Below are 12,165 nucleotides of genomic sequence, written 5' to 3'. Positions count from 1 at the left end.
CAAAATGCAGACGTTTTCAACAAATAAGTATTCGGCTCCCCCTTTATTAGTATTTTTTGTAATCAATTTGGTGATGGTTTGGATTGAAGTCTTGTGAACTTTACTTTTTAAAATATAACCCAAAAGTTAAGTATTTTTTTGCAGTGTATTGTACATTAGAAAAGGGGTTTGGTCTGCTGTTTTTGTTTGTTTGTTTTTTTCTTTTAAGAGTAAGTCAACCCAAAAATGTTGTTACAATATGTTCTATGCAGCTCCACTAGTCTAAACACGGTACTGTATTCTGGTTAAAGTGTTTGTGAGATAGGAGCCTAGCCCTCGCTCGTCTAAACGCTTCTGATTAATATTGTTTGTGGAATATGAATTATGCAGCGAAATCCACCCATTTGTATCCATCTCAGGGGCAGCCATTTTGCCACTTGCTGTCGACTGAAAATGACCTCACAGTGCCCAACGATTCAGCTTGCGAATGTCACGTGACTAAACTCAGAAAACAGATAAGCCGTTATTGTTACCTGAGCCCTTCGGCACTGTGATGTCATTTTCAGTTGAAAACTAGGGGCAAAATGGCAGCCCCTGGAAATTGCCTTTTTTTTTTTTTTAATTGATGGATTTTTCTGCTTAATTCATATTCCACACACGTAATATTGATCAGAATTCTGTCGTTAGACTATTGTAAGGAATACTTGTTTTGTTGTTTACTTAACAAAAGTGAGTCAAATGCGTGTCCACTCTAAATTGGACCAGACGCGTGCTCTCCAAAATACTGGGACAGCTAGCGGTCAGATGTTTTTCTTGGCGTTGCTATGAGTCCACGTCATCCTCTACAAACTTGTTACCCCCTCGATCCCTCCATTTAAAAATGCATTAAGTCGCCCGCCGCTTTGCAACCAGACTTTTTTTCGGCACAGCCTACAAGCATTGCGCACATATTTCGAACAACCAGCGAGCGAGCAACGAAGCTGAATCTATCGCCAACATGAGAATCGGATTGGCAGTGGCGTTATGTTTCTTCACTAGCTTTGTGTGTCTGTCCGAATGCGCACCTCCGACCTGTTACTCCAGGTCGCTGAGCCTGAGCAAAGAAGTGATGACCTTGTTGGATAAGATCCACACTTACCATCGCACGGTAAGAGCGCCCCACTGTGTTACTTTGTAACGTTGTTTGTAATCTCTCATTTGTGTGGTCTTCTGTTGTTTTGCCAGAAAACGTGTGCTGAGGTGCTACCAACCATCTTCCTTGATGTTCATGTAAGTTTTATAACTGTATACCTGTGCGGCTATGCCATCGACACAACTTAGCTGCTAGGGGCAAGCTAGTTTACAAAAGCAGTTGCCAAGTTTTGGAATTTTTGGTCAATATATATTTGGCGATTTTTGCGACTGCTCAAACAATTATTATTATTATTATTATTATTTTAAAAAGTGACTTTTTAAATGATCAATCTTCACATTATTTTTCAATATGACAAAAAAGGAGTCCATTAGATGCCAATGGCAGAGTTAGAGTAAACAATCACGCTGAACATTGCCTGGTGCTTGTTTTGTTTTCATTTGACAGAGGCACCCGAAGTTATGTGGGGGGGGGGGGGGGGGTTAATATTTTGTTCTTGGGGGTCATGTAACAAATAATAGTTGAGAAGCACTGCTATAGGATAATATACTAATTATTAATAACTTCAATAGTTCATTTCAAAAAGTAAAGCTCATAGTGTATATTCAATTGACACAGAAAAAAATATTTTATTTTATTTTTTAATTAAATTAAAAATGTAATTCTATTTTGCCTTTCAGCTGGGAAAAAAAACATTTATAAGAATCAAAAGATTAGCCTTAAAGTATTTTCCACTGTGAATCTGTATAATATTGAATTTTATTTTGTTAACTATACCAATAATGAAAATGATATATATATTTTTCTCTGATATTTTCATTTGAGGTGTGCTAGCTTTTATATTTTGGTGATTATGAGTGCTCATGCCTTGGCTTTCGTCATTTCGAGACAAATACGGTGTCTTTATCGTTGTAGAACTCCTGCATCACGACCAAGCTCCGTGACTTCCTCTACGTACTTGTGAACCATCCCAGCCAGTACTGCCGAGAGCGACCCAGGATGGTGTTACTAAAAACAAAAATCCAGAACTTGTATGCCATCGTCACAAGAATTTGCTATCGGGTGAGAGTATTTAAAAACTCACATAGCCTCCGACTCACTGGCAGACTCGCTTTTGCCGCTTTGAGGTGACCTCGCGTTTTTATTGCTTTTGGCAGGACTTGGTGTTTTTCACAGACGACTGCGAAGCCATCGACACTGGACACAGCAGGCCTCACTATGCAGAGGACAGACTTCAGCTTCTGCAGGAGGAGAGATAAGCAACACAAGGAGTAGCGCTAACGCAGCAATAAGCTGCCTAACGTAATAGCAATATGTACATAAACACACCATATTCAGTCGTAAGCACGTTGCGCTGACTCGTGTTTAGTGGACGTGCGTGGTTACATTCCTGCAGGGACGGCAGAACTTTCCACAGGAAATTTGCTGAATGCCAACCGTGCCGACGCGAACATTGAAATAATAAACCAGTTAGAGATGCTTGTGAGTGGGCCTTAGCCTTCATTTACTGATCAAAGATTTGTGTGTCATTGAAAGAAATAGGCTGTGTTGCCATAACCCTTGCTCTGCTCAACACGTCTTCAAGGAGCACGATGTGCAACGTTTTGGGGACATTTGTAAAGTTCATCGCACTGCATGAAAACGTGATGTGAGGAATTCTGTCAGCACTGCTTCACAGCAAGCCACCACTGAGTGTTTTTATTCAAATATCACATAATATTTCATATATTACATTACAATGTAGGTTCTCATCTTTTGCCCTTGTTTTGATTATATACCTCAATCCCAAAAATAACAGAATAAACCTTTAGTTGTTTCATGATAGCTGCCTAGTGTTACATTTTTTTTTTTTTTTTTTTTTTTTCCCCCATTATTTCAACATGGCACATCTTGACTCCGGTCGATATGAGATTCTAAGAGTCGTAATATCACGGGATTAAAATTGCATCTCTAAAATGACCTTTTTCGAAATATTTTGGTAAATATGAACAGCATTTTTTTCTCATTGAGCATAATCTATTTTGTTTTGAAACAAAATATTGAATATTTGGTACAGAAGAAACAATTTACCAGGTTAAATTTTAAAAAACAAACATTAACATTCTTCTTCTGTTTTAATTCCAAATGAGTCTCAGTGTCTCATCATTACTGAGCTATTCTAAGAACAGACGTGTGCTGCTCATGTTGTACTTGGGGCAAACTAGTACAGTCTGGTACATTTTTATTTTTTATTTTTGGTCTCTTTTAGGACAAAGCACCTTAATCATCCATATATTTCAGTTTTCAGGAGACCAACCCAAAATGGCATTTGTTCAACCATTGACATTGCATCAAGAGAATAAGCCATTTTAACACGTTAGATTGGTAAATATAAAAACAAAAAACAAAAAAAAAAAAAACAAAAAAAAAAAAACAACCGCACGTGTAGATGACAAAAAGATTAGATTTTTGAAAAAAAGATAGTCGAATAATTTTACAAAAATTGTATTTACTCCCCCTCCGAGTCACCTACACCCCCCTCCAATCTCTGCGCACCAAAAAGGAGGATAAAAAAAAAACTTACCGGTAATTAGATATACTTAACTTCAAAGGGCAACTTGTTTACTCAACTTTGCAAGCATCCAGTCATATTACGCCCTGGTTAGAAGTCCTCTTAAAAAAAAAAAAAAAAAAAAAAAAAAAGTGGTGATGGACAGTTTGAGCAGTTATTGAGCCCTTAACTTTTTAAAATCATGATAAATCACCAAACCAGTAATCATCTTATATCTAATTTTGACCTGACAATATTTACCGGCTCTTCATTGGAAAGGAGCTCCCAACAGATAATGACAACATCGCTTATGCATAGCCCCAATCTGGTCACCTTGTACTCTTTTTAATCAGGCTTACGTCAATGTTCTGTCTGGGCCTTTCCATATATTCCTCACAATTTGGATATTTGTGTTATGTCGTCTTACCCAAAGTTGAAATTCAGCTTCACATCTGAAGGTTTTGGCCAAAGTGGAGGGTTTCTATCACTATGTCCACTGTTAAGGCTTGTGAGGTATTGTTTTTATTTAAAAAAAAAAAAAAAGTGCGATCAAACCAGGCCATTTTCCCATGTACTTTTATGACATCAGTAAGATCACATAATCAAAGTCACATTAAGTACAAAACAAGTATGTTGACAAATTGTTGCCGTTGTTGGCCTTTTGGTATCGTGACATGAGCATATGGACTGATAACAGAGGTGGTCTTGATCAAGATACCTAACGCCCTGCAATACTTTCCCTAGTTACTCAACGGTGTCACATTTTTAGTTCAGAAAAATGTATGTGGTGGAAAAAAAACAAAAGTACGTTACCACTACTTGCCACAAGATGGTGTTGCTTGTCAGCATTTGTCAACTCAGATTTGTTCCTAAGTGTGCTTTTGACTATTCATTGTAGTTTCACGTCTTCGTTTGATGATTTGAACGTTTAGTAAAAACATCAACATATTCATGTCTGGATAATATGCCGCAATAGAGGAAATCTCAATTTGGTTCATATAATTTTAAGTGTATAAAAACAGTATTCACACTTTTTTTTTTTTATGAATTATCTTATATGCAATGGCTATGCTATTATACTTGTCTGTGTAAATATTTCATATATCATCAATCTCCTAAAATACTGGCCTAAGTCATATTTTTACAACAACAAAAATTCCAATTAACATTAAAAAATATTGCAAAATGGAGGAATAGATAATATATGATAATCAGAATGTGGTTCAAATTTTCATGTTTTCTGGGAAAATAATGACTTAGGCAATTATTTTAGAAAGTCGACGATCGAACTTTTGAGTTTGTCAAAACAAGCATGTTCCACGTAGTGCAGCAAATCTGATTGAAATGTACCTCTTACCCACATGAAGCTGCACTCTTCTAATGAAGGAACCCTGCTAACACCAAATTGTTAAGTGAGCAGCATGAAACTTATTTTTTTTTTTTTAAATGTAGTAATAAAATGTAATTGTTGTGCTTATTGATCATCATCATTACAGGGCTGCAGCATTCACATTGTTTTGTGTCATTAAGGCATAATGAGAATAAAACCTTCAGTCAGCGGGCGTCCGGATAATTTCCCAATTTAATGTTCTATGACCCTGCACCAAAAATGTTAAACGCTGGATCATAAAACAGAAAAACTTTCCCCGGGGGGGGGCTCACAGTAATCATTCTCTGCTTTGTTGAAATAAATGAGCTCGTAAAGTACAGATCAGAAACCTATTTACATTAAAGGATCACTGATGTACTTTGTGATTCACTTGTGCTTTATAGGGCTTTCGGGCAATTTTCCATCACATTAAGCACTTTTTATTGCATCTTTTAAAAAAATGTGTTGCCTCATTAGTCCACATAAGAAAATGTTTCCCTTTCAAATAGATGTTTGGAAAACTCCAGTTATAATTATGTTACACAGTAAATGTGGCTACGGGATCCAGGGTTATACTGTGTGGTGATACGGCGGTGGTTGTTAAAAGTACAGTGGATATAGAAAGTCTACACACCCCTGTTCAATTAACATTTTTTTTTCATGCTATAAAAAAAATAGACCAAGATAAATCTTTTTCCACCTAAATGTGACCTATAGTTTGTACAACTTTTGTTATTTTTTTGTTTGAGAATTGATCATGTTCATAATTTCACCTTAGCAACACATGAGGGAAAATGTTTTATGGTCTGATTAAACCATAATTGTACTTTTTGGCCATAATTCCAGAAGGTTTGTTTGGCGCAAAAACCACAGACAAGGTCGAAGGAATTACCAACATTTTGAAAAAGCAGTCAGTGTTAGCATAAAATCTTCAGGCTTCTGATCGATAGACAAAAAATGGCAGGAAAAGCCTACTAGAACATCTCTAATGTATTTGGGGTTAATTAGAGGCACCTTAAATTGTGGCTGGCATATGATGACACCCATTTAAGGTGATTTAGAAATTAATGTGGTTGGTCAGTTTGAAACAGCCACCTCCCAGTTATAAGAGGGTGTGTACACTTTTGCAATCACTATTATTACTTACCCTATCAAACATTTTTTTTATATATCAAGTTGTACTGGTTATAGATAGCAATGTAGGAAAAGTTATGAAATTATCTTGATGTGCTTTTTTATGTCACAAAAAAGGCATTTGAACAGGGGTGTGTAGACTTTTTTTTATTTTTTTTTATATCTACTGTGAAATCTTTCACTGCTCTCTTGTGGACACTATAGGCAATTGCAGTAAAAAAAAAAAAAAAAAAAAAAAAAAAGGTACCTTTTCACATCCTCAGTCGTCCAATGAGGCAATGTTTGTAAATAAATACAGCTGCCAAACAAAAGGGAAAGTGAGGAACTATATTTACACTTAATGGAAATTTATAATTCAGAAACAAGATGTGTAGTATAGAGAATAAACACCATAATCACCATTTGGAGTATAATGCTGATGGATGCTATTGCGGAAAACCAAAGAGCAATTATTTATTATTGAATGTGTTCATTCTATAACTATGTACAGAATACTTGTAATCCTTTAGTATTTTCTTTTGACTTATTCTAACATGATGTATTGCTGTTGTCAATGGGAGTTAGGAACAGCTGCTTTTCTGCAGTGCTGTGCTTTTTTAGAAGTTTTTTTTCAATATGTGCGGCAGCAAGACATTTGTGCTGATGTCTTTATTAGCAGATGGATGAACACTGATTTATTATATAACGACTTTGTTAATAATACTAGCTTTGCTTTGACATCGCAGGACTCGAGCACGGGCCTGACAGTGATGAAATATGAAAACATATGACTCAGATATTTCATTTAGGGTATTTATAGTCTTTTAAGATGTTGAAATGAAATATGATTTTTTTTATGAGCTGAAATTGTGAAAGACAAATCCAAACAGGCTGTTAGTTGACCTTTTCTGCTCAATATTTCAACATCGTGGCCTCACATAATTAAATGCAGGTTAGAAATTTGTCATTTTAACCCAAAATAGCAACAACAACAACAAAAAGGTACGTGCAAACAATTATTATTATTATTATTGTTGTTATTTATGTATTTATTTGTTTGTTTGTTTGTTTGTTTTAAACTAAATGTAGAATTTGGAAGCATATGGCATTCATAAAAAGTGACTGTTTTCCAGTTTAAAGTTTTAAAAGTGCAGTTTATTAAGTGTGTAGATGGACTTGGAAATGCAGTAAGAGCTGCATGATTGTAACTTAATACATATACTTAAAATATGCCATTATACAAATTATTACATAAATAGTCTCGAGATGTGTTTTGCTTCCGGGCTGTTGAATTTATTAAATTCATCCATCCTCGACCAAAATGACAACTGGTGGACTGAACTATAGTTTTCAACAAAGTGCTGTTTTAGCATTTCCAATTAACATTAAAACTACTTGTAATTAGAATACAATCAAAATGAATAAATCGCTGCATGGTCCGAAACCTCGTACCTACAAAATAGTCAGTTTTCAGGAGACCCCCAAAACGTTCAACATTGCATCATCATATGGAGCATGCCATTCAACTCTTTTGATTGGTCAATAACACCCATATGTGTGGATTTGTGGGGTAAAAAAAAAAAAAAAAAAGTGTGCAATTTATCAAATTGTCACTCGTAAGATTTTTGGACAACAGGGAAATGAAACAAAAAAAATGAAGCTGCCTCTTTCCAACCTAAATGGAATGGGGTTATTTATATGTACAATTTTTGAATATTCTCTGTGGAAAAAAGATAAACAAAGCATCACTAAAAATAAAGTGGGTTGAACTAAAGCTACAATGAAATAATAATGCTGCATTGTATTCCCCCCCCCCCCCCCATTTTCAGTGTAGTAGTAAAATAAGACGGATCTATTCTATTAGGCCTACTAAATAATGTCTGTAACCGATGCATGTAAAAATTATAGGATAATTTAGGATTAGTCCTTAACATGTTATGCATGCATCGATGCTAATAATCCAATCGAAACATTTCTAATCAAATAATAGTCTACATCTGACGGCTTTTCATGCATGCCTTTTCGACACAAACGATTTCAAAACCACCAGTATATCACGAGGATTGATGACTGACATCCAAATGAGCAATTGTGCCAAACAGCAGCCTGCTGTGATCTTTGGTCGTTGAGAATTTCGCCGGGGGCCAAAACAGAGATGAGACAAAAAGCATTTCAGAAGGGAACGCATCCCAGTCACGTCGCTCTGCTTTTCATATGACTCATTCATCCGTGTGATTAACTCGCCATCAAAATTGGACTTTTTCGCTGGATACGGTCTGAAATAACGATTACGAGAGAAGGAAGAAAAAAAACTTCCTGTTGCGCAAGCCTTCTTTCAGGACAGCAGCTTGTCATCGCGCAGGGGAGGAAATCACCGCTGCAAAGCGTCCCTGCAGTCCCCCGTTGACATTTTAGGAATGATAAAAGTTCCGCCTTGCCTGCAGCTACAGCCTCTCTGGAGCCGGGCCGGGCCTCCATCCGCGCTCATTACAAACAATTATTTTACTCTGTTTAACTCTTTCTGCACGGTGAGAGAGCGAGGGAGAAACGCCTTTATTGCCAGCTCTGTAATTTGCAACAATCTGATCCCGCTTTTTGGGGAAGGTTTCGTTTCAGGTGCTCCACGAGGAATGCGCCTCAAACGCTCATGTCGTACCTCGTAATGGCCTGTCATTTGGCTCGTTTTACACCCCTTTAACCCACTCTAATGACACACGTGGGCTAGTTAAAGCACCGATATTTATCAGTGTGTTTTGAAGTGGGGTCGTCAACGTGCATGCACCCCCACCCCACCCCAGCCACCACATGATCCCCACCCCTAAACTCTGCTGGCGCCAACAGAATCTAGGTTAGTCGTCTCACGGCAATGGGCAACAGCTGTAGCAATACATTCCTGCAAATAACATGTGACAAGTTGATATTGCTTGCACATATCATTAGAGGAAAAACAAGTTGCATGAATCTGAAATATGCCAATGCCATCCTTTTTTCTGCTTGCCAATAATTATTACATAATGTCAATCAAGACAAGTGAAATGAAAAAGAATAAACAATTTATTAAGTTATGTCACAAATATATTCATAATATAAATGAGGATATTTTTCCAAATATACATTAGTTTACAGTACACGTATCCCTTGCGAAGGGAATTATTACAACAACAGACACTAGTGCTGTTTTTTTTTAACTCTCTTTTTAAATGCTGAAGGTTTTTTTTATATTTACAAAAAGAATTGACACTGTGATCCGATCTAGCTGGACATTAATATGATTTTAAAAAATGTTTCCACAAAAAGAATGCAGCAGCCCAACAATCCTGCTGCACAATTGTGTTGTGTCCATATGAGTGTCCGCTTGTCTTCTCGTATTGGTCTAAAATAAAATAAAATAAAATAAAACAGATGGATCACATTGATCACAACATCTTTTTGGAAGACTTATGGCGTGATAAGACAACAGGCCCTCGAAAGAAGAGACACTTTTCAGGGATAAAAACACCCCAAAGAGGAGTCTTACCCCACTGATAATGATTTAGAAAAAAAAATGTCCGTGGTCGTGTGTCCATCATCAGGCTAGGTGATACATACTGTATCCGACGTGGGCGGCGTACAGTCCCACGGGGGACACCGGCAGCGAGTGCCTCTGGAAGGCGTGCGAGCCCGCGTAGGACCCCGGGACGTGAGCTGCACTCAGCGGGAAGGAAATCCCAAACGCGGGAGGCAACATGGGCTTGGCTGCCATTTTCAGTTTCTCCAGTTCTGCCTCCTGCAACCGCTTGGCTTTGGCTCTCCTGTTCTGAAACCAGATCTTGACCTGGGTCTCTGTCAAGCTGAGGGAACTGGAGAACTCGGCGCGCTCGGCGATGGACAGGTACTGCTTCTGGCGGAACTTTCTCTCCAAGGCCAGCAGCTGCGACGTCGTGAAAGGGGTCCGAGGCTTCCTGTTGGTCTTGTGCTTCCTCAGTGGACACGCCGGAGGACTCAACCTCCCTGTCGGAATTAAGAAAAAAGAGCAAACATGCTTGAACCTGCTAGAATAGTTCATGCGTGGCCTTTTTGGCCACAATTAAGAGAAAGTTTGTCATTTTGAAGATTTTTTTAATTATTAATATTGATTTTGCTTCTTTTATTGCAAATGACTTTGAACTGACATCATGAATGGCATTGCTTTATTACTTCCGGTTTATTGGCCCTCATTTTTTTAGTTTTTATTCTAAATCAATTTTACCCAAATTGATTAAATCCAGTAAATAAGAGGGATGTAAAATATTTCAATTGGATGAGCTGACATTTATGTGTTGTGTAAACAGCAGGATCATTTATTGATACATTTCGAGCTATAGCTGTAAATTACAAAATCACACAAAAATCCACACTGTTCCGAAGATTCATTATACATTTGCATTAACACGTGACCTATAATGTGCATGGACACAACTAATGACAAGACATTTTATTACCGTATCGTGCGTAAAAGTGCATGAAGACCCGGAAACAACAAAATGGACTTACGTGGAGGTGTGGGAGAAAAACGAGGACTCTGGATCCAAGAAGTTCTCTCTTGACTATCTGGACTCTCGGGTTTAATCAACACGTCCTCCTGCATGTTCATGAGCTCGCCCACTGAAAAAGAGGAACCCATCGGGATAGCAGGCAAGGAAGTATCCAGACCTCCGAACGGACCCATCCGAACCCCCTTCCCCAGAGACTGTGACGTCCCGGCCACGGAGGGGCCGTCGGGGGAAGGCGCCTCTCTGCTCGGCTTGCGATCGGCCATCAGAGCCTCGACGCTGAAGGGCAGGATGGTCACTTTGGGCTTCCCGGCGTCCTCCGCGGGGCTCAGGCTGGTCTGCATGTTGCCTCTCGTGACGAGCGCCGAGCGTGGGGGGAGATCTTCACTTTTCGAACCCGCGGCGGCGGTCAATACTGACATCGACACCGACGATGGGGCCATACAGGTCCGAATGACACCGTGGAGCTGTGGTGGGGATTCTCGTGGTAAATTTTGGAGGATTAAAAAAAAAAAAAGTAAGTTAAAAAAAAATAAGAAAAGTTGGTGCGTCAAGGTGTCGACATCCTCATGTTTATGTGAGCCGAGTGGAGAGCCGAAGCTATAAGACAGGCGTGGAGTGGGAGGCAACCAGATACAGGGGCTGGACGAAATAAGTCCAATGGGGAAGTTTGCATTACAATGAAAGGGGAAAAAAAAAAAAAGACTAATTTCAATATGCACAACAAACCGTTAATGAGCCAGATAGATAGATAGATAGATAGAGATTGGGGGAAGGGGATATAGATAGATGAAACAAACAGTACTGCAAATTTATGTATTCACGTATTTATTCATTTATTTATTTATTTATTTTACAAAAATAGACATAAAGCACAATGTGATGTAAATTTTTGCAACAACTAAAAAAAACACAAGGTGATGCTGCTCACATAATCCAATTAGTGTGTTTGGTCCATTTTATTATTATAGCAATATTAGCGATATTCAATACGACTTTTTTCAGACCGATACCAGATATGAGTCCTCAAATCTTGGGTGGTAATGATACCGATACACCGATAAAACCACCAGTACTTTTGATATATAAAATCCCACCCACAAAAAAAACAATAGATCATTTAAAAAAAAGACATATTAATTTTTTTTAATAGCATGAAATTAATGACAATTTTCTATTCCTGTTACTGTAAAACGGCCACAACAGCACGGCTGATATTGTTAGGCTATTGACTACTTTTCATGAGTATACCTTTAAATAAAACCTGGTATCAGCCCGATACCAATACCTGGTATTGGTACTAGCTAATCCATAATCAATCTTATGGAACATCATGCGTAATATTGGTTGCACACAAAGTTTTTTTTTTTTTTTATTGCAATCATTATGGTATGTTTATTGCATAATCATGTTTTCGGGGAAAAAAAACCTTTATGACATGGTGACAAGCTAGACACACTGTGGTGATTCAAAGTGCTGAGTGGCTGTTGTTGACTATTGCCCTATAAGAGCTTCCTGTCCCTGTGTTTTA

The 12,165-nt window shown here is 37.9% G+C and overlaps 2 protein-coding genes and 1 long non-coding RNA gene across 4 annotated transcripts; 1 reads left to right on the top strand and 2 right to left on the bottom strand.

The window, feature by feature from the left end:
* Nucleotides 1-63: 63 nt before the first annotated feature.
* Nucleotides 64-2,597, top strand: cytl1 (cytokine like 1). Its single transcript, XM_077530214.1, has 4 exons — nucleotides 64-1,126; nucleotides 1,204-1,248; nucleotides 2,027-2,173; nucleotides 2,269-2,597. The coding sequence occupies exons 1-4, from the start codon at nucleotides 977-979 to the stop codon at nucleotides 2,368-2,370; spliced, it is 444 nt and encodes a 147-aa protein (XP_077386340.1). The 5' UTR covers nucleotides 64-976; the 3' UTR covers nucleotides 2,371-2,597.
* LOC144024121 (uncharacterized) lies at nucleotides 1,619-4,178 on the bottom strand. Of its 2 annotated transcripts, XR_013284683.1 has the most exons (4): nucleotides 4,069-4,174; nucleotides 2,441-2,536; nucleotides 2,196-2,352; nucleotides 1,619-2,119 (listed from the first exon to the last, which is right to left on the bottom strand). It is a non-coding gene; the product is annotated as an uncharacterized LOC144024121 (long non-coding RNA). The 2 variants fall into 2 exon arrangements; XR_013284682.1 differs by lacking the exon at nucleotides 2,441-2,536 and having other exon boundaries at nucleotides 4,069-4,178.
* Nucleotides 4,179-9,159: 4,981 nt separating this feature from the next.
* Nucleotides 9,160-11,191, bottom strand: msx1a (muscle segment homeobox 1a). The gene is made up of 2 exons (XM_077529669.1): nucleotides 10,636-11,191; nucleotides 9,160-10,113 (listed from the first exon to the last, which is right to left on the bottom strand). Exons 1-2 carry the CDS (start codon nucleotides 11,075-11,077, stop codon nucleotides 9,692-9,694), a joined length of 864 nt encoding a protein of 287 aa, XP_077385795.1. The 5' UTR covers nucleotides 11,078-11,191; the 3' UTR covers nucleotides 9,160-9,691.
* Between the last annotated feature and the right edge of the window lie 974 nt (nucleotides 11,192-12,165).

Source organism: Festucalex cinctus, chromosome 8, assembly GCF_051991245.1.
Source record: "Festucalex cinctus isolate MCC-2025b chromosome 8, RoL_Fcin_1.0, whole genome shotgun sequence".
Lineage (NCBI taxonomy): Eukaryota > Metazoa > Chordata > Actinopteri > Syngnathiformes > Syngnathidae > Festucalex > Festucalex cinctus.
The sequence above is the reverse complement of the archived record's forward strand: the minus strand, read 5'-3'. Positions and strand labels throughout refer to the sequence as shown.

Excerpts from the sequence above, each read along its gene's own strand:
- cytl1 (XM_077530214.1), top strand. The coding sequence starts at position 977 with ATGAGAATCGGATTGGCAGTGGCGTTATGTTTCTTCACTAGCTTTGTG. Across the intron at positions 1,249-2,026 it reads CCATCTTCCTTGATGTTCAT|AACTCCTGCATCACGACCAA; the intron begins GTAAGTTTTATA and ends TTATCGTTGTAG. Across the intron at positions 2,174-2,268 it reads TCACAAGAATTTGCTATCGG|GACTTGGTGTTTTTCACAGA; the intron begins GTGAGAGTATTT and ends TGCTTTTGGCAG.
- msx1a (XM_077529669.1), bottom strand. The coding sequence starts at position 11,077 with ATGGCCCCATCGTCGGTGTCGATGTCAGTATTGACCGCCGCCGCGGGT. Across the intron at positions 10,114-10,635 it reads TTTTTCTCCCACACCTCCAC|GGAGGTTGAGTCCTCCGGCG; the intron begins GTAAGTCCATTT and ends TAATTCCGACAG.